The sequence below is a fragment of the Mixophyes fleayi genome, chromosome 1, assembly GCF_038048845.1.
Source record: "Mixophyes fleayi isolate aMixFle1 chromosome 1, aMixFle1.hap1, whole genome shotgun sequence".
Taxonomy (NCBI): domain Eukaryota; kingdom Metazoa; phylum Chordata; class Amphibia; order Anura; family Limnodynastidae; genus Mixophyes; species Mixophyes fleayi.
This window is the reverse complement of record NC_134402.1, coordinates 462,796,979-462,820,405: the sequence shown is the minus strand read 5'-3', so window position 1 is coordinate 462,820,405 and position 23,427 is coordinate 462,796,979. Positions and strand designations below refer to the sequence as shown.

Here is a 23,427-nt window from a genome sequence, read left to right as displayed (position 1 = left end):
TTCTCGATATATGTGCGACTCAAGATACACAATTGAGTAGGCTTTTTGCAACAGAATTTGTACGTCCTAACTGAAAATGAGGCCCATAGTGTAGACTGAATAGATAATAATACTGCTAAGTGGTGAGAGTAAAAAACAGTTGGGAGTAGGGAACCCCTCCTTATTAATATTATACATTTCTAGCGCATTTCGCCTTCAGATCAAAGAGAAATAATAACAGCATTTCTGTAATCTCCTGTAACATGAAGGTCTTACAAGTTATGTATATTATGCTAAAAAGGTACATTCTATACAAGAATATGACAATAAAATGTCTGCTCTGTCTAGTGCTGTCCGCATATAATGATCAGCACCTATATTTCCAGCACTGTGCACTAGTTCATGCCCTCATGGGTTTACAGAGGTCAGCTTCCTTATGTATAGCAGACCTCTGTTCCTTAACGATTACAGGAAATGTAACTCACCTTTCAGCTACCTCAGCCCTCTCCTCAGATCGTTCTAGCTCCCCCTCAAGAACCACTAATTTACGGGCCACCTGTGACATAAGAGAGAAAGACATGGACAAGTTAGAAAAAATACCAAATCTGTACGTTTCCCCATCCTCTGAATCTGAGAACTGTCCACTCTACAGGTCTGCTATGGAAACATAACATGGGTATGGGGATAGGTTATCTTCAGCTATCGGATGAAGATGGTGGACATCTTGGCTATGGAAACTCTATGTGGAATTTTTTGAATAGCTTGGTATCCAGCGATGGATGTACAAGACAAAAATAGACAAATTAGCTCCACCTATGTAGGTGAAAGATGAGCATAGTAGATGGCTGCCTCAACTTACTGTGATACAAAAGAAACATGGTGGATAAGTTATCAATTGAAATACATGATAAGTATGTTAGCTTCACCATGGGTTAGCTTCACCATGGACGTAAAGGAAGAAGCTACACAAAGTGCGGCCTTGTATATAAGAGAATATAATAGAAACCTGATTAACAGGTAAGCTCTACTTATAGAGATCTCAAAGGAACAGGGTGGACAGGTAAGATCTAGGGCAGGATTTCCCAAAATCAGTCCAGGTATAGAGATAGAAGATGCACAATAAGGACCAGGTACACAGATATAAGAGGAACATGATGGACACATAACATCCAGGTATAGAGCATTAAGAGGAACATGGTGGACAATAAGGTCCAGGTACAGAGATATAAGAGGAACATGATGGACAGGTAAGATCCAGGTACAGAGCTATAAGAGGAACATGATCGACAAGTGAGATCCAGGTATAGAGATATAAGGGGAACATGATGGACAGGTAAGTTCAGGTACAAAGATATAGGAGGAACATGATGGACAGATAAGGTCGAAGTATAGAGATATAAGAAGAACATGATGGACAGGTAAGGTCCAGGTACAGAGCTATAAGAGGAACATGATGGACAGATAAGGTCCAAGTATAGAGAATTAAGAGGAACATGATGGACAGATAAGGTCCAAGTATAGAGAATTAAGAGGAACATGATGGACAATAAGATCCAGGTACAGAGATATAAGAGGAACATGATGGACAGGTAAAGTCCAGGTACAGAGATATAAGAGGAACATGATGGACAGGTAAAGTCCAGGTACAGAGATATAAGAGGAACATGATGGACAGGTAAGGTCTAGGTATAGAGATATAAGAGGAACATGATGGACAATAAGGTCCAGGTACAGAGCTATAAGAGGAACATGATGGACAGGTAAGGTCCAGGTACAGAGATATAAGAGGAACATGATGGACAGGTAAGATCCAGGTACAGAGCTATAAGAGGAACATGATCGACAGGTAAGGTCCAGGTACAGAGCTATAAGAGGAACATGATGGACAATAAGGTCCAGGTACAGAGCTATAAGAGGAACATGATGGACAATAAGGTCCAGGTACAGAGCTATAAGAGGAACATGATGGACAGGTAAGGTCTAGGTATAGAGATATAAGAGGAACACGATAGACAGGTAAGGTCCAGGTACAGAGATATAAGAGGAACATGATGGACAATAAGGTCCAGGGATAGAGATATAAGAGGAACATGATGGACAATAAGGTCCAGGTACAGAGCTATAAGAGGAACATGATGGACAATAAGGTCCAGGTACAGAGCTATAAGAGGAACATGATGGACAATAAAGTCCAGGTACAGATATATAAGAGGAACATGATGTACAGGTAAGGTCCAGGTACAGAGATATAAGAGGAACATGATGGACAGGTAAGATCCAGGTACAGAGCTATAAGAGGAACATGATCGACAGGTAAGGTCCAGGTACAGAGCTATAAGAGGAACATGATGGACAATAAGGTCCAGGTACAGAGCTATAAGAGGAACATGATGGACAATAAGGTCCAGGTACAGAGCTATAAGAGGAACATGATGGACAGGTAAGGTCTAGGTATAGAGATATAAGAGGAACACGATGGACAGGTAAGGTCCAGGTACAGAGATATAAGAGGAACATGATGGACAATAAGGTCCAGGGATAGAGATATAAGAGGAACATGATGGACAATAAGGTCCAGGTACAGAGCTATAAGAGGAACATGATGGACAGGTAAGGTCTAGGTATAGAGATATAAGAGGAACATGATGGACAGGTAAGGTCTAGGTATAGAGATATAAGAGGAACATGATGGACAATAAGGTCCAGGTACAGAGATATAAGAGGAACATGATGGACAATAAGGTCCAGGTACAGAGCTATAAGAGGAACATGATGGACAATAAAGTCCAGGTACAGATATATAAGAGGAACATGATGTACAGGTAAGGTCCAGGTACAGAGATATAAGAGGAACATGATGGACAGGTAAGATCCAGGTACAGAGCTATAAGAGGAACATGATCGACAGGTAAGGTCCAGGTACAGAGATATAAGAGGAACATGATGGACAGGTAAGATCCAGGTACAGAGCTATAAGAGGAACATGATGGACAATAAGGTCCAGGGATAGAGCTATAAGAGGAACATGATGGACAGGTAAGGTCTAGGTATAGAGATATAAGAGGAACATGATGGACAGGTAAGGTCTAGGTATAGAGATATAAGAGGAACATGATGGACAATAAGGTCCAGGTACAGAGCTATAAGAGGAACATGATGGACAATAAGGTCCAGGTACAGAGCTATAAGAGGAACATGATGGACAGGTAAGGTCTAGGTATAGAGATATAAGAGGAACATGATGGACAATAAGGTCCAGGTACATAGCTATAAGAGGAACATGATGGACAGGTAAGGTCAAGGTACAGATATATAAGAGGAACATGATGGACAGGTAAGGTCCAGGTACAGAGATATAAGAGGAACATGATGGACAGGTAAGGTCCAGGTACAGAGATATAAGAGGAACATGATGGACAGGTAAGGTCCAGGTACAGAGATATAAGAGGAACATGATGGACAATAAGGTCCAGGTACAGAGATATAAGAGGAACATGATGGACAATAAGGTCCAGGTACAGAGCTATAAGAGGAACATGATTGACAATAAAGTCCAGGTACAGCTATATAAGAGGAACATGATGGACAGGTAAGATCCAGGTACAGAGCTATAAGAGGAACATGATCGACAGGTAAGGTCCAGGTACAGAGATATAAGAGGAACATGATCGACAGGTAAGGTCCAGGTACAGAGATATAAGAGGAACATGATGGACAGGTAAGATCCAGGTACAGAGATATAAGAGGAACATGATGGACAATAAGGTCCAGGTACAGAGATATAAGAGGAACATGATGGACAATAAGGTCCAGGTACAGAGCTATAAGAGGAACATGATGGACAGGTAAGGTCTAGGTATAGAGATATAAGAGGAACACGATGGACAGGTAAGGTCCAGGTACAGAGATATAAGAGGAACATGATGGACAGGTAAGGTCTAGGTACAGAGCTATAAGAGGAACATGATGGACAATAAGGTCCAGGTACAGAGCTATAAGAGGAACATGATGGACAGGTAAGGTCTAGGTATAGAGATATAAGAGGAACAAGATGGATAGGTAAGATCCAGGTATAGAAATATAAGAGGAACATGATGGACAGGTAAGGTCTAGGTACAGAGCTATAAGAGGAACATGATGGACAGGTAAGGTCTAGGTATAGAGATATAAGAGGAACACGATGGACAGGTAAGGTCCAGGTACAGAGATATAAGAGGAACATGATGGACAATAAGGTCCAGGGATAGAGATATAAGAGGAACATGATGGACAATAAGGTCCAGGTACAGAGCTATAAGAGGAACATGATGGACAGGTAAGGTCTAGGTATAGAGATATAAGAGGAACACGATGGACAGGTAAGGTCTAGGTATAGAGATATAAGAGGAACATGATGGACAATAAGGTCCAGGTACAGAGCTATAAGAGGAACATGATGGACAATAAGGTCCAGGTACAGAGCTATAAGAGGAACATGATGGACAATAAAGTCCAGGTACAGATATATAAGAGGAACATGATGTACAGGTAAGGTCCAGGTACAGAGATATAAGAGGAACATGATGGACAGGTAAGATCCAGGTACAGAGATATAAGAGGAACATGATGGACAGGTAAGATCCAGGTACAGAGCTATAAGAGGAACATGATCGACAGGTAAGGTCCAGGTACAGAGATATAAGAGGAACATGATGGACAATAAGGTCCAGGTACAGAGATATAAGAGGAACATGATGGACAGGTAAGGTCTAGGTATAGAGATATAAGAGGAACACGATGGACAGGTAAGGTCCAGGTACAGAGATATAAGAGGAACATGATGGACAATAAGGTCCAGGGATAAAGATATAAGAGGAACATGATGGACAATAAGGTCCAGGTACAGAGCTATAAGAGGAACATGATGGACAGGTAAGGTCTAGGTATAGAGATATAAGAGGAACATGATGGACAGGTAAGGTCTAGGTATAGAGATATAAGAGGAACATGATGGACAATAAGGTCCAGGTACAGAGCTATAAGAGGAACATGATGGACAGGTAAGGTCTAGGTATAGAGATATAAGAGGAACAAGATGGATAGGTAAGATCCAGGTATAGAAATATAAGAGAAACATGATGGACAGGTAAGGTCTAGGTACAGAGCTATAAGAGGAACATGATGGACAATAAGGTCCAGGTACAGAGCTATAAGAGGAACATGATGGACAGGTAAGGTCTAGGTATAGAGATATAAGAGGAACAAGATGGATAGGTAAGATCCAGGTATAGAAATATAAGAGGAACATGATGGACAGGTAAGGTCTAGGTACAGAGCTATAAGAGGAACATGATGGACAATACGGTCCAGGTATAGAGATATAAGAGGAACATGATGGACAATAAGGTCTAGGTATAGAGATATAAGAGGAACATGATGGATAGGTAAGATCCAGGTACAGAGATATAAGAGGAACATGAGGGATAGGTCAGCCCAAGCTCACATGAATCTTATAATTCTGCACATTCTGTTGGACTTCAAGAACTTACCTCCTCATATTTCCTATCGGAGTCTTCAGCTATGTGCTTTGCTTCTTTAAGCTGCAAATCCTGGTCATGCATCTTCTCTTCATCTTTGGTTGCTCTGTTCTCAATTACTTTCATTCCTCTGTAAGACAGCAGTTTCCAGTGATGAATGTAACAGTTCAGACAATCCCAAACAGCAGCCCATCCATCGGATTACTAAACAGAACACTAAGACCATATTTTTATATTTCACACTGAGACTGTCTTCTTAAGGCTCAGTTACCCACTATCATTTTTAAATGCTGTGCCTGACTGGTGTTTTAACGCAAATGCAAGGATGCAACTGCATGTTAGAACCCACTCTACTCACTGTGTCTGCACCGTCTGTGTCTATGGGAATGCATCGTGTACATTCCCACTATGGGTTAACAAGTGGTTTAACCAGCACTGTGCTCAGGGCAGTCAGATCAAGTCATGGGTGTCACAGTGCCTATCACAGTGGGTATGGAGACTGAAGAGCTCAGTTGCTCTACACACTTTGTACTATTACTAATTTATACTGAGACACGATTGCAGGCCAAGGGTTCCGGGAAAAGCCCCAGTGCTTATCAGGTCGGGGCTGGTAGACTTTGGAAGCTGGCATTTGGTATCTCCCAGCCACCCTCCTGTCCTGCGCTGTCCACACTATGACAGGAGGATGTCACGCTTGTTGCCCCCTGTTTCAGTAGCAGGGCTTCTCCAGTTCTTTTCACATGCTGACAACCACTCTGTGCTAAGCGGGATGTATTCACAAGCACACGTGAATAGATCCTACATATACTAAACATGAGCCACACATAGTAGGCAAGCTCGGACATACAACGTAACGTTTAATGTGTTTCCTGATGCACACGCAATGTCATTGGGTACAGGGCCTAAGTAATAGCCCCGGCTGTTATCATAAGGCGACCTTCTCTATAATACAGAAGAGGAAGTTGCTCAATCAATTTATAGGTTCATAGCAGGTGCGTGAAAGGGTGGAGTTATCCTAAAAGGAACAAATACAGAGAAAATCCCCCAGCACTCTGCTATACCCAGCAAAGAAACTACTATTTCTACTTGTACATAAAAATACAGAAATCTCAGTTGCACACATTTGCAAATGTATGGAAAGCCACCTGCCACTCCACAGAGCTTCTGCTAATAGGGTAGTGTGACAGGATGGACCTCCTATTCCACCCTATCTGTTCCTGCTGGGAACTGGCTGGGCTTACGTTGCCACCGTTTCCTTTCATTATCCCAATTGTGCCCTCTATCCGCAGTAGGAGGGGCTTACAAATGCTGTCACCACTGGACTCATTACCGGCATCCAGAACCGGGTTCCTTCTGGGTAACTGATGCTGCAAGTGTACCCTGTTACTGGTGTACCTGGGCTGGTACCCCTGACCTCTTCCTATAGATCAGGGTTGCTGTAGATGGATCTCCCCTGGCCTATCACAGTGCCCAGAGCTGCTGGGTAGCTGGCAGAGCGGTGTTAATGGATACTGGGTCCAAACCTCAGAAACAGCCGGGACCAGATTAGATTTTGGGTCTAATCTGTAAATCACAGGTATAGAGAAGTTTCCAAGCAGGACTTTGAAGCAAGTGATGTTTATTTGCTCACCCTGGTTGAAGGTAACAGGGAGCAGGTCAGATGGAACAAGAAGAACAATGTTCAATACAGGACAGTGCTTTTTATACAGATTTGAATACAGCCTAACAAGATAAGCCAGCCCTGAGGTCTGAGCTATTTTTAGAATCAGGATGCAATTTGTTTACCCAAACATGGATTTACATGCAATGCAAAGCGAACACTATTTATACTTAGCTGTGATATCCTAAAACTTGCTGTGATTTCCTGCATCTTGCTTTAGAAGCCGGAAATCTACTAGCAAGTCTTAATTAAACCTTCCTGTGCCTTCAGGTGCTGGACCCTCACACATCAAAAGGTCTAATTAACATGAAATTAACATGGTCTTTTCTTCAGACATCTGTAGAATACACATTCCCAAAGAAAGTCAGAAAAACCCCAAACAAATCATTTCCCCACTCCAGGATACACAAAAGACCTCCTCAACAAAGACTTATTATATCAGATATATACCTCAGAAATGCATTTCCTCTAGCAAAGTTAAAACAAACAAATTTCTTCCCCTGGTCTCAGAAATAAAGATATCTCCTTTACCAACATACACACAATATCGAAAATAAGTACATTTGCAATTATATAAATAAGCGCCCTGCGCTATTTCCTTTAAATAAATGTATAAGTTATTTATAAGTGATCCAGTCACAGGTGGTCCTAACTCTAAACAGTGAGAGTCCCTATATTGGTCTATACTATATGTGTTTTTAAATTGAGAACTTACCAAGAGTTACCCCAAAAGCCTCCAAATGATAATATAGCACCAGCACTCCCCATCAACTACTCTCAATTTAAAAACACGTATATGTATGGCCCATAATAGGGACTCTCACTGTTTAGAGTTAGGACCACCCTATTAGCTGAGGTTGTGGGTGGCTTTCCGTACATTTGCAAATGTGTGCAACTGAGACTTTTGCATTTTATGTACAAGTAGAAATAGCAGCTCCTTGGCTGGTTACAGTCGTGTGCTGGGGGTTTCTCTGTATTTGGACATATTCTATAATGTTTCCTGACACATTGCGGACAACGAAGCATCCAATTCTTATCATAAAGTGACACAGGAGGAGATTGTATACTGACAGCAGATATACGCCTGTTCCCATCTCCAAGAATATACTGCAATGGGTGCACAGAGGTGTAGTTGTACTGAGAGAACACTATACGCTATGTACTGAGTGGATATTCTGTGACACAGAGTGGACACTATTCTCTATGTCCAGAGTGGGTATTCTGTGATATTGAGTGGACACTATTCTCCATGTCCTGAGTGGGCATTCTGTGATATTGAGTGGACACTATTCTCTATGGCGTTACACACCTCTCACTCTCATCCACGGCCTTCTCAGTCTCCTCCAGTTTTTGCAGAGCTGTTGCCAGACGCTCCTGGGCCCGATCCAACTCCTCCTCCACCAGCTGGATGCGTCTGTTCAAAGAAGCGACATCAGCCTCAGCCTGGAACAGAGAGAGCAGGAAGCAGTTAGAGACATAGATACCCTGGCCACTAGGCGGCACTGTGCTGAAGCTTTCTATGGAATCAATTTTATTCTACCCAGTGAATTAATATGTTGAAAAGTATACATTATAATTTAAAGAACATCTAAAATGACTATTTAATATAACAAAGATTATATGACATCATAGTGCAGTATATAGAGGTACAGGATATAAGGGTGTATATAGGACATCACGGTGCAGTATATAGAGGTACAGGATATAAGGGTGTATATAGGACATCACGGTGCAGTATATAGAGGTACAGGATATAAGGGTGCATATAGGACATCACGGTGCAGTATATAGAGGTACAGGATATAAGGGTGCATATAGGACATCACAGTGCAGTATATAGAGGTACAGGATATAAGGGTGTATATAGGACATCATGGTGCAGTATATAGATGTACAGGATATAAGGGTGTATATAGGACATCACAGTGCAGTATATAGAGGTACAGGATATAAGGGTGTATATAGGACATCACGGTGCAGTATATAGAGGTACAGGATACAAGGGTGTATATAGAACATCACGGTGCAGTATATAGAGGTACAGGATATAAGGGTGTATATAGGACATCACAGTGCAGTATATAGAGGTACAGGATATAAGGGTGTATATAGGACATCATAGTGCAGTATATAGAGGTACAGGATATAAGGGTGTATATAGGACATCACGGTGCAGTATATAGAGCACATAGGGCGTATCCCTCCACTCTAGGAGGAGGGTAGGTGATGGCCTCAGACAATAAAGAAGGGGTGGGGGGTTCTGTAAAATCCCCGGCACTTAGGCTGGCACCCAGTGTGGGGGCACCACAGGGAAATTTAAAACACTGAATGAGGGACATTATGGTGCCTCATAAACTCTCTTAAGTTCTAGACGACCATCTGAGTTCTGATAAGCAGATCTGTCCACATAACTTCTGATAGTGACATCAGTCCTTTATATTATATATATAATCACATCAGTCCTTTATATTATATATATAATCACATCAGTACTTTATATTATATATATAATAATTGCATCAGTACATTATATTATATATATAATTGTATCAGTACATTATATTGCCTCTCTACCATCTCTTCCTGGATGTCCTCCAGATTTCTAAAATGTAACATTGCTAAAACCGAACTTATTGTCTTGCCTCCATAAAAAAACCCCGTCCCCCCAGACCTGACTATCAATGTTGACAACTCCCCTATCTCATGTGTTCGCCAACTTCGCTGCCTCTGTGTCACCCTCGACCCCTCTGTCTACTTTGCCCCCCGCATCCATTCTTTTGCCGAATCCTGCCAGTTCCAGTTACGTAACATTGCTCGCATTCGACCCTTCTTCTCCTCTCGCAGGACACCACCAAATCTCTCATACACTCCCTGATCATCTCTCGGTTGGACTACTGTAACCTTCTCCTCACTGGCCACCCCACTCTCATCTCCCTCCTCTTCATTCTGTACCTAATGCCGCCACCAAACTCATCTTCCTTTCTCGCTGTTCCACATCTGTCTCCCCCCTCTATCATGCCCTTCACTGGCTCTGTTTCCCCCACAGATTCCTTTTCAAGCTCCTCACCCTCACGTACAAGGCCCTCGCCAACTCCACTGCTCCCTACATCTCCAACCTCCTCCCTATTCACACTCCTTCCCGCCCACTGCGATCAGCCAGCGATCGTTGCCTCTCCTCCCCGCTGATAACCCCTTCCCAGTCACGTATTCAAGACTTCTCCCGAGCTGCCCCCCTCCACTGAAACAATCTCCCTCGTACTATCAGACGTCCCCCAATCTAAGCAGTTTCAAACCGGCTTTCAAAACCCACCTCTTCTTAAAAGCCTTTCAGTCATCTGCCTAACTACCCACCTGTCGGCTACCTCCCCCTCTCTCCCCTTCCACCTTCTTGCTCCGTTCAACACTGTCCCCATTTCACTTTCCCTATGTCAGTTTGTCTGCCTTTCCCCTTAGATTGTTAGCTCCTCTGAGCAGGGTTTTACTCTGCTCTACAGCTACTCTTCTTACCTCTTTCTTTAGCCTCCTGCCCAGCGACTCCGCTCCTGCTTTTCACTGCTCCTTCTTTTACCTGTTGCTGCGCCCACCCTCTTCCTTCGGTGCTGTCTTTCAGTCACCCTTTAACTGTGTTGTAAGCTTCCCGAGTTATTGTGCTGCTCGTTTATTGTATTGTAATGTCATACCTTGTACTGTCCTATTGTTAGTTCCTATACGGCTCTGCGGATACTTAATAATAATAATAATATTATATATATAATGGCATCAATATTTTCTAATATATAATATATATATATATATATATATATATATATATATATATATATATATATATATATATATATATATATATATATATATAATGGCATCAGTCCTTTATATTATATATACCATGGTATCAGTCCTATATATTATATATATACTGGCATCATTCCTTTATATTGTTTATAAAGTGGTACAAGTCCTTTATATTAAATTTATAGTGGTATTAGTCTTTTATATTATATATCTGTGACAGGATGGACCATCTATGCCACACTGTCTGTTGTTGCTGGGAACCGGCTGGGCTTACTTTTCCACCATTCCCTTACATTATCCCAAATGCGTCCTCTTGCCGCAGTAGGAGGGGCTTACAATGCTGCCACCACTGAGCTCCCTTATGGTGCTCAGAACAACATTCCTTCTGGGTAACTTTCATTGCTAGTGTACTCCAGTGCTTGTACACTTGGGCTGGTACTTCTGACCTCTTCCTATAGATCAGGGTTGCTGTGGATGGATCCCCCCTGGCCTATCACACTGACCAGAGCTGCAGGGTAGCAGGCAGAGCAGTGGTACTGGAGAGCTGGGTCCAAACCTCAGTAACAGCCGGAGGACGGATTTGATTTAGTGTCTAATCTGCAGGTCACATGATTACAGCAATATTGAAGATTGTCAAGCAGGGTCTCGAAGCAAAGAGTGATGTTTTACTTCACTCAGGTGCCCTGACAAGGACAGTTCCACTGATTAAAGGTATCAGTGATCAGGTCAGATGGAACATCAGAATGATACATTTCAGTGTACAGGACAGTGCTTTTATACATAGTTGGACACAGACTATTTTTAGAATCAGGATGTACCCTGTTTACCAAAACATAGATTCACATGAATTGCAAAGCTAACAATATTTACACTTATCTGTGAAATTCTAGAAATGCTGTGATGTCCTGCATCTTTGTTTTAGACGCAGGAAATCGAGCAGCACGTTTTAAATTAAACTTTCCTGTCTCCAAGTGAAACCTCACACATCAAGAGACCCAATTAACATATGGGGGTAAATGTATGAACCTCCAATTTCTGCAAGTAGCCGGAAATCGGCGACTTTGCAGTGAAAATTTAAAGCGGCGATGGCTTGTAAAGGCATGTGACTTGCAGAAATCGGAGGTTCATACATTTACCCCATGGGGTCTTTCTTCAGAATACACATTCCCACAGAACATCACAAACCAAAACAAGCAATTTTCCCACATCACAATACACAAAAGGCTTCCATCCACAAAGGCTCATTGTTTCAGATATACACATCAAAAATAGACATTTGCTTTAGAGAAGTTAATACAGAAAAAAATATTTTCTACCCTGGTCTCAGAAATAATGATTTGCCTCACCAAAATATACTTATATATATATATATTTATTTATTTATTTATACCATAAGTTATTTATACGTGATCCAGTCACAATATCTAACAGCATCAGTCCTTTATAATATATATATATAATGACATCAATCCTTTATATTATATCAGCCCCACGTGCAAAGTCATGGTTATTTTTACACTACATTTAGTGAGACCTCCCACTTATTTGCATACAGTGCCAGTGGCATTTGCTATGCCAGCAATGTGATCTTATACATAGGTATGTGTACATGGCGGTCACGGCACAGATGCAGTAATGAATTATTCCTGGGGACACTTTATAATGTATGAGGTAATTGCGTCTTCCTACATGTGAGAAGGAATGAATTATTCATGTATATGGAGAAATGACAGCAGGATTTTCATCCATTATGTCATCTCAGCCTGGTGATTTATCTGATAGCTAGAGGAACGTGTCATAGAATCTACTCCTACCTGGTCATGTGTGTGACTTGGTGTGTGTCCCCTCCTACCTGGTCATGTGTGTGACTTGGTGTACCCCCCCCCCCCTCCTACCTGGTCATGTGTGTGACTTGGTGTACCCCCCCCTCCTACCTGGTCATGTATGTGACTTGGTGTGTCCCCCCTCCTACCTGGTCATGTGTGTGACTTGGTGTGTCCCCCCTCATACCTGGTCATGTATGTGACTTGGTGTGCCCCCCCTCCTACCTGGTCATGTATGTGACTTGGTGTGTGTCCCCTCCTACCTGGTCATGTGTGTGACTTGGTGTGCCCCCCCCCTCCTACCTGGTCATGTGTGTGACTTGGTGTGCCCCCCCCCCCTCCTACCTGGTCATGTATGTGACTTGGTGTGTCCCCCCTCCTACCTGGTCATGTGTGTGACTTGGTGTGTGTCCCCTCCTACCTGGTCATGTGTGTGACTTGGTGTGTTCCCCCTCCTACCTGGTCATGTGTGTGACTTGGTGTGTCCCCCCTCCTACCTGGTCATGTGTGTGACTTGGTGTGTGTCCCCTCCTACCTGGTCATGTGTGTGACTTGGTGTGTCCCCCCTCCTACCTGGTCATGTGTGTGACTTGGTGTGTCCCCCCTCCTACCTGGTCATGTGTGTGACTTGGTGTGTCCCCCCTCATACCTGGTCATGTATGTGAATTGGTGTGTCCCCCCTCCTACCTGGTCATGTGTGTGACTTGGTGTGTGTCCCCTCCTACCTGGTCATGTGTGTGACTTGGTGTGTCCCCCCTCCTACCTGGTCATGTGTGTGACTTGGTGTGTCCCCCCTCATACCTGGTCATGTATGTGACTTGGTGTGCCCCCCCTCCTACCTGGTCATGTATGTGACTTGGTGTGTCCCCCCTCCTACCTGGTCATGTATGTGACTTGGTGTGTGTCCCCTCCTACCTGGTCATGTGTGTGACTTGGTGTGCCCCCCCCTCCTACCTGGTCATGTGTGTGACTTGGTGTGCCCCCCCTCCTACCTGGTCATGTATGTGACTTGGTGTGTGTCCCCTCCTACCTGGTCATGTGTGTGACTTGGTGTGTCCCCCCTCCTACCTGGTCATGTGTGTGACTTGGTGTGTGTCCCCTCCTACCTGGTCATGTGTGTGACTTGGTGTGTGTCCCCTCCTACCTGGTCATGTGTGTGACTTGGTGTGTGTCCCCTCCTACCTGGTCATGTGTGTGACTTGGTGTGTCCCCCCTCATACCTGGTCATGTATGTGACTTGGTGTGCCCCCCCCTCCTACCTGGTCATGTGTGTGACTTGGTGTGCCCCCCCTCCTACCTGGTCATGTGTGTGACTTGGTGTGCCCCCCCTCCTACCTGGTCATGTATGTGACTTGGTGTGTCCCCCCTCCTACCTGGTCATGTGTGTGACTTGGTGTGTGTCCCCTCCTACCTGGTCATGTGTGTGACTTGGTGTGTCCCCCCTCATACCTGGTCATGTATGTGACTTGGTGTGCCCCCCCTCCTACCTGGTCATGTATGTGACTTGGTGTGCCCCCCCCTCCTACCTGGTCATGTGTGTGACTTGGTGTGCCCCCCCCTCCTACCTGGTCATGTATGTGACTTGGTGTGCCCCCCCTCCTACCTGGTCATGTATGTGACTTGGTGTGCCCCCCCCTCCTACCTGGTCATGTATGTGACTTGGTGTGCCCCCCCTCCTACCTGGTCATGTGTGTGACTTGGTGTCCCCCCTCCTACCTGGTCATGTATGTGACTTGGTGTGTGTCCCCTCCTACCTGGTCATGTGTGTGACTTGGTGTGTCCCCCCTCCTACCTGGTCATGTGTGTGACTTGGTGTGTGTCCCCTCCTACCTGGTCATGTGTGTGACTTGGTGTGTCCCCCCTCATACCTGGTCATGTATGTGACTTGGTGTGCCCCCCCTCCTACCTGGTCATGTATGTGACTTGGTGTGCCCCCCTCCTACCTGGTCATGTGTGTGACTTGGTGTGCCCCCCCTCCTACCTGGTCATGTATGTGACTTGGTGTGCCCCCCCTCCTACCTGGTCATGTATGTGACTTGGTGTGCCCCCCCCTCCTACCTGGTCATGTATGTGACTTGGTGTGCCCCCCCTCCTACCTGGTCATGTGTGTGACTTGGTGTGCCCCCCCTCCTACCTGGTCATGTATGTGACTTGGTGTGTGTCCCCTCCTACCTGGTCATGTGTGTGACTTGGTGTGTCCCCCCTCCTACCTGGTCATGTGTGTGACTTGGTGTGTCCCCCCTCACCTCCCCACAATCTGATGCTTATGTGGCTTTAAGTGACTTATATAGATAACAGAAATATGTCCATTCATACACACAGATGATCCAGGAGGGAGAAGACCCCAATAAGTACAGTACTGCCAATCAGACTACTCTCTGCATCAACATACGTGTCACTGTATCATACATGGATCATAAACTATCATATGTGTCCTCATGTCATAATGGATCACATCTATCATCATATCATACAAGGATCACATATTTCATATCATACATTAATCATATCTGTCATCATATCACACATGGATCACATCTTTCATATCATACACGGACCACATCCGTCATCATATCACACATGTATCACATCCGTCATCATAAAATACACGGATCAAATTTGTCATCATATACACAGATCACATCTGTCATCATACCATACACAGATCACATCTGTCATCATATCATACACGGATCACATCTGTCATCATATCATACACAGATCACATCTGTCATCATATCATACACGGATCACATCTGTCATCATATCATACACGGATCACATCTGTCATCATACCATACACGGATCACATCTGTCATCATACCATACACGGATCACATCTGTCATCATATCATACACGGATCACATCTGTCATCATATCATACACGGATCACATCTGTCATCATACCATACACGGATCACATCTGTCATCATATCATACACGGACCACATCTGTCATCATATCACACATGTATCACATCCGTCATCATAAAATACACGGATCAAATTTGTCATCATATACACGGATCACATCTGCCATCATATCATACACGGATCACATCTGCCATCATATCATACACGGATCACATCTGTCATCATATCACACATGGATCACATCTGTCATACCATACACAGATCACATCTGTCATCATATCATACACGGATCACATCTGTCATCATATCATACACGGATCACATCTGTCATCATATCATACACGGATCACATCTGTCATCATACCATACACGGATCACATCTGTCATCATACCATACACGGATCACATCTGTCATCATATCATACACGGATCACATCTGTCATCATATCATACACGGATCACATCTGTCATCATACCATACACGGATCACATCTGTCATCATATCATACACGGACCACATCTGTCATCATATCATACACGGACCACATCTGTCATCATATCACACATGTATCACATCCGTCATCATAAAATACACGGATCAAATTTGTCATCATATACACGGATCACATCTGCCATCATATCATACACGGATCACATCTGCCATCATATCATACACGGATCACATCTGTCATCATATCACACATGGATCACATCTGTCATATCATACACGGATCACATCTGTCATCATATCATACACGGATCACATCTGTCATATCATACACGGATCACATCTGTCATCATATCATACACGGATCACATCTGTCATCATATCATACACGGATCACATCTGTCATATCATACACGGATCACATCTGTCATCATATCATACATGGATCACATCTGTCATATCATATCATACATGGATCACATCTGTCATATCATACATGGATCACATCTTTCATATCATACATGGATCACATCTGTCATATCATACATGGATCACATCTTTCATATCATACATGGATCACATCTGTCATCATATCATACATGGATCACATCTGTCATCATATCATACATGGATCACATCTGTCATCATATCATACACGGATCACATCTGTCATATCATACACGGATCACATCTGTCATCATATCATACACGGATCACATCTGTCATCATATCATACACGGATCACATCTGTCATATCATACACGAATCACATCTGTCATCATATCATACACGGATCACATCTGTCATCATATCATACACGGATCACATCTGTCATCATATCATACACGGATCACATCTGTCATCATATCATACACGGATCACATCTGTCATCATATCATACACGGATCACATCTGTCATATCATACACGGATCACATCTTTCATATCATACATGGATCACATCTGTCATCGTATCATACACGGATCACATCTGTCATCATATCATACACGGATCACATCTGTCATATCATACACGGATCACATCTGTCATATCATACACGGATCACATCTTTCATATCATACATGGATCACATCTGTCATATCATATCATACATGGATCACATCTGTCATATCATACATGGATCACATCTTTCATATCATACATGGATCACATCTGTCATATCATACATGGATCACATCTTTCATATCATACATGGATCACATCTGTCATCATATCATACATGGATCACATCTGTCATCGTATCATACACGGATCACATCTGTCATCGCATCATACATGGATCACATCTGTCATCGTATCATACATGGATCACATCTGTCATCATATCATACATGTATCACATCTGTCATCGTATCATACATGGATCACATCTGTCATATCATACATGGATCACATCGTATACAATATTTAAGATCAAAATCATTGTTTGACTTTCTGACATTTTCAACTCCACGTTTATTGATAAGACGGACAGAGCGTTTTATATATATATATGTAGTACTGTAGCGCCCCCACGTTCCTAGTATCATCATTTGTCTATTGCTAAGAGATGCCCCCATCTTACCCTCTCCCGTTCCTGCCTCTCCAAATTAACCTCCCTCTGCATCAGATCAGCTCGTTCCTCAGCGTTATCCACCATCTGCTGAAGGCCTTCGATCTTCTTCCTCACGGCTGCTATGGAGTTGGCACCGGGCATGGTCGACCTATAGGTGAGCCTGTTCTATATGTCATCGGATAAAAGCATGTATCCTATGGCATCCTACTGACAACCTGACTACATCTATCTTCCTGCAATATATATATATATATATATATATATATATATATATATATATATATATATATATATTATAACATGACCAAATTTAACACAACTAACAGACAGTTCATGAAGCAACTCTGCGTCTCCAAATCTGTTCCAAACCAGGACTGCGGAGCACTAATTACCCTTACATGGAGAAGTCTGCACAAACCCCATATAGAGAGCGGGAGACTGTGCCAGGAGAGCAAGAGAGTGTGCTGGGAGACATGAGAGAGACTGTGCTTGGAGAGCGAGAGAGAGTGCTGGGAGACATGAGACAGAGAGAGAGACTGACAGGAGAGCGAGGAGAGAGTGCCGGGAGACCAGAGAGAGACTGACAGGAGAGCGAGGAGAGAGTGCCGGTAGGCGTGAGACAGAGAGAGAGACTGACAGGAGAGCGAAAGAGAGTGCTGGAAGACATGAGACAGAGAGAGAAAGAGAGTGTGCCAGGAGAGCGAGAGAAAGTGCTGGGAGACATGAGCCAGAGAGAGAGACTGACAGGAGAGCGAGGAGAGAGTGCTGGGAGACATGAGACAGAGAGAGAGAGAGAGAGAGTGAGACTGTGGCAGAAGAGCGAGTGAGAGTGCTGGGAGACATTAGACAGAGAGAGAGAGAGACTGTGCCAGGAGAGCGAGAGAGAGTGCTGGGAGACATGAGACAGAGAGAGAGACTGACAGGAGAGCGAAGAGAGAGTGCCAGGAGACATGAGACAGAGAGAGAGAGAGAGACTGTGCCAGGAGAGCGAGAGAAAGTGCTGGGAGACATGAGACAGAGAGAGAGACTGACAGGAGAGCGAGGAGAGAGTGTTGGGAGACATGAGACAGAGAGAGAGAGAAAGAGACTGTGCCAGGAGAGCAAGAGAGAGTGCTGGGAGACATGTGACAGAGAGAGAGACTGACAGGAGTGTGAGGAGAGAGTACTGGGAGACCAGAGAGAGAGACTGACAGGAGTGTGAGGAGAGAGCACTGAGAGACCAGAGAGAGAGACTGACAGGAGTGTGAGGAGAGAGCACTGAGAGACCAGAGAGAGAGACTGACAGGAGTGTGAGGAGAGAGTGCTGGGAGACCAGAGAGAGAGACTGACAGGAGTGTGAGGAGAGAGTACTGAGAGACCAGAGAGAGAGACTGACAGGAGTGTGAGGAAAGAGTGCTGGGAGACCAGAGAGAGAGACTGACAGGAGTGTCAGGAGAGAGTACTGAGAGACCAGAGAGAGAGACTGACAGGAGCGTGAGGAGAGAGTACTGAGAGACCAGAGAGAGAGACTGACAGGAGCGTGAGGAGAGAGTACTGAGAGACCAGAGAGAGAGACTGACAGGAGCATGAGGAGAGAGTGCTGGGAGACCAGAGAGAAAGACTGAAAGGAGTGTGAGGAGAGTGTGCTGGGAGACCAGAGAGAGAGACTGACAGGAGCATGAGGAGAGAGTACTGAGAGACCAGAGAGAGAGACTGACAGGAGCGTGAGGAGAGAGTACTGAGAGACCAGAGAGAGAGACCGACAGGAGTGTGAGGAGAGAGTGCTGGATTACCAGAGAGAGAGACTGACAGGAGTGTGAGGAGAGAGTGCTGGATGACCAGAGAGAGAGACTGACAGGAGTGTGAGGAGAGAGTGCTGGATGACCAGAGAGAGAGACTGACAGGAGTGTGAGGAGAGAGTGCTGGGAGACCAGAGAGAGAGACTGACAGGAGTGTGAGGAGAGAGTGCTGGATGACCAGAGAGAGAGACTGACAGGAGTGTGAGGAGAGAGTGCTGGATGACCAGAGAGAGAGACTGACAGGAGTGTGAGGAGAGAGTACTGAGAGACCAGAGAGAGAGACTGACAGGAGTGTGAGGAGAGAGTGCTGGGAGACCAGAGAGAAAGACTGACTGGAGTGTGAGGAGAGAGGGCTGGGAGACCAGAGAGAGAGAGACTGACAGGAGTGTGAGGAGAGAGTGCTGGGAGACCAGAGAGAAAGACTGACTGGAGTGTGAGGAGAGAGTGCTGGGAGACCAGAGAGAAAGACTGACTGGAGTGTGAGGAGAGAGGGCTGGGAGACCAGAGAGAGAGAGACTGACAGGAGTGTGAGGAGAGAGTGCTGGGAGACCAGACACAGAGAGAGACTGACAGGAGTGTGGGGAGAGAGTGCTGGATGACCAGAGAGAGAGACTGACTGGAGTGTGAGGAAAGAGTGCTGGGAAACCAGACACACACAGAGAGAGAGAGAGACTGATAGTAATTTGAAGAGAGAGTGCTGGGATACCAGAGAGAGAGAGAAAGAGAGACTGTTCCAGGACAGCGAGGAGAAAGTGCAGAGTGATGCAAGAGAGAGGGAGAGAGAGAGACTGTGAGAGGAGAGTGAGGAGGGAGTAACAGAAGATCAGAGATACAGTGGGAATATAAATCACATTTGGTTGCAATGAACAGTCTACACCAGCAGCAGAATAGCGGACATCCTCCATCCCAGAAAACTATATGAAGAATGTCAGCCCCATCAACGGGTACCCAACAGATTATACTATGTATCATAAAACTGTATAATACAGTCCTCACCTAGGTATCAGTGTGCCTCATACCTAATCCTGTGTCTCTCAGCACTCTCAGGTATCAGTGTGCCTCATACCTAATCCTGTGTCTCTCAGCACTCTCAGGTATCAGTGTGCCTCATACCTCACCCTGTGTATCGCACCGCTCTCAGGTATCAGTGTGCCTCATACCTCATCCTGTGTCTCTCAGGGCTTTCAGTTATCAGTATGCCTCCTACCTCATCCTGTGTCTCTCAGCACTCTCAGGTATCAGTATGCCTCCTACCTCATCCTGTGTCTCTCAGCACTCTCAGGTATCAGTATGCCTCCTACCTCATCCTGTGTCTCTCAGCACTCTCAGGTATCAGTATGCCTCCTACCTCATCCTGTGTATCGCACCGCTCTCACCCTGCTGCCTCTGTCTGGAATTCGAGATGCAGAAATGACTCTTCTAGTTCCTCTCTGCTCCAAGAAGTCTCCCCCACCATGTTCCCACCCTCATCATGTCCCCTCCCTGTAATCTCCTCCCCTCACACTCACCCTCTTAACTCTTCCTCTCCCTCTTATTCCCATATATGCTCCTGGTAACATTGTACAGCTGCATGGAGCAGGGAGAAGAGATACATTGTAACCAGTTCATCATGTGTCCTTCTCGCAGTGACACATAGAGAATGTTCATCTCTATGGTAAAGAGTTATTGTTAATTCTTCTGATCACTCTGATAGAGGGATCACTTATATATCTGCTATAGGAATCACATATCTCTCTGTGATAGGGATCACTAATCTCTCTGCTATAGGGATCAATTATCTCTCTGCTATAGGGATCAATTATCTCTCTATTATGGGGATCACTAATCTCTCTGCTATAGCGATCACATATCTCTCCGCTATAGGGATCACTAATCTCTCTGCTATAGGGATCAATTATCTCTCTATTATAGCGATCACTAATCTCTGTTATAGGGATCACTAATCTCTCTGCTATAGGAATCAATTATCTCTCTGCTATAGGGATCAATTATCTCTCTGCTATAGGGATCAATTATCTCTCTGCTATAGGGATCAATTATCTCTCTATTATGGGGATCACTAATCTCTCTGCTATAGGGATCACATATCTCTCCGCTATAGGGATCACTAATATCTCTGCTATAGGGATCAATTATCTCTCTATTATAGCGATCACTAATCTCTGTTATAGGGATCACTAATCTCTCTGTTATAGAGATCACTAATCTCTCTGCTATAGGGATCAATTATCTCTCTGCTATAGGGATCAATCATCTCTCTGCTATAGGGATCAATTATCTCTCTATTATGGGGATCACTAATCTCTCTGCTATAGGGATCACATATCTCTCCGCTATAGGGATCACTAATATCTCTGCTATAGGGATCAATTATCTCTCTATTATAGGGATCACTAATCTCACTGCTATAGGGATTATTATCTCTCTGGATCTCTTATCACTCTGCTGTAGGGATCATTTATATCTGTGCTATAGGGGTCATTATTCTCTCTACTATAAGATTCACTTATCTTTCTGCAATACGGATCACTTTGCTCTCTTCTATAGGGATCATTACACTGTTCTGCTATAATACTTCTGTTCAATCAAGTGGGGAGTCTACCCTGGACAGTTACCTCCATACTGCTCTCAAACAGCTGAAGGATGCTGATCCAGTAACTCCAAGAGGCTGCCGAATGCTGCGCTGCTGCAGACAGAACTACTAGATCAGCTTGCCCACCATCATGGATCTCAGTAGAGGGTACTGACAGATCCCGTTGTCACCCGAGGCACGTGAGTGCTCCGCATTTACCACCCCATTTGGGCTGTTTGAGTTTTTGGTCATGCCCTTTGGAATGAAAAATGTCCCTGTGTCCTTCCAGCACCTGGTCAATGATCTGCTAGTGGGCCAGGAGGGACATGCGGTTATCTACCTGGATGACATTGCGGTGTTCAGCCAGACCTGGGAGGAGCACCTGATCCATCTGAATAGTGTGTTAGACCGAATTACTGAGGCAGGTCTGACTATCAAGCCAGAGAACTGCCAGCTTGGCATGCGTGAAGTGCAGTACTTGGGGCACCATGTAGGGGGAGGTACCCTCCGCCCAGAGCCAGGCAAGGTAAAGGCTATCACGGCGTGGCCTACCCCTACCACGAAAAGAAGGTCATATCTTTCTTAGGTACAGCTGGGTATTATCGAAAGTTTGTGCCTCATTATAGCAAGCTAGCCAAACCTCTGACTGATTTAACAAAAAGGAAATTACCAAAGGTGGTTAATTGGACAGAGGATTGTGAGAGTGCATTTACAGCTCTGAAATCTGCCCTGGCCCTGTGCTACAGGCCCCAGATTTCAAATGGGGGTTTATAGTACAGACTGAGGCGTCTAACTATGGGCTAGGAGCTGTCCTTAGCCAGGTGACAGTGCAGGGGGAGGAGCACCCCATCATTTTCCTAAGTACAAAACTACTCCCCCGAGAAGTGGCATATGCTACCATCGAACGAGAGTGCCTAGCCAACGTATGGGCACTGCAAAAGCTACAGCCCTACCTGTATAGATGGGATTTCACCATTATTACAGACCATAATTCTCTAAACTGGCTGAATAGAGTTTCTAGGGATAATGGAAAGCTTTTAAGATGGAGTTTAATTTTGCAGCAATATAACTTCACCATTCAGCACCGTAGGGGCGCAGAACATGGAAACGCACATGGCCTCTCGCGCCAAGGAGCTGAAGTGGTGAATGGGCAGGAGAGACAGTGACAGGTTACAGTCCTCCATGCCCTAGGTTTAGGGGGAGGTGTGACGATTATGTAGTATATCTAATGACTGATTGTATTTTCTGTTGAATTCGTGTATGACAATGTTTATTAATGTAACCTTGTAATGTAATCTCAATGTGTGCTTTGCTAGATGACATGAATCTGAACCAATGCAAGTGTCAATAATCTTTTTAAACTAGCCAGAAAGAGTTTTTTGGTTATGCAGAAGATGTGGTTAGGCTTG

The 23,427-nt window shown here is 44.4% G+C and overlaps 1 protein-coding gene across 10 annotated transcripts in view; it reads right to left on the bottom strand.

Annotated features, from left to right (window-relative positions):
- The window catches only part of TPM2 (tropomyosin 2), a 51,232-nt gene that overhangs the window by 14,859 nt on the left and 12,946 nt on the right, over positions 1 to 23,427 (bottom strand). For 4 of the 10 annotated variants that reach the window (XM_075187469.1, XM_075187457.1, XM_075187462.1 and 1 more), the window contains exons 3-5: positions 8,465 to 8,598; positions 5,508 to 5,625; positions 465 to 535 (exon numbers count right to left, since the gene is read on the bottom strand). In XM_075187469.1, the coding sequence (XP_075043570.1) occupies positions 465 to 535; positions 5,508 to 5,625; positions 8,465 to 8,598 (323 nt within the window). Of the gene's footprint in view, positions 1 to 464; positions 536 to 5,507; positions 5,626 to 8,464; positions 8,599 to 17,677; positions 17,829 to 20,606; positions 20,627 to 20,794; positions 20,815 to 23,427 lie in introns of those variants that run through there. The other 6 variants (XM_075187489.1, XM_075187477.1, XM_075187481.1 and 3 more) reach the window with 4 other exon arrangements.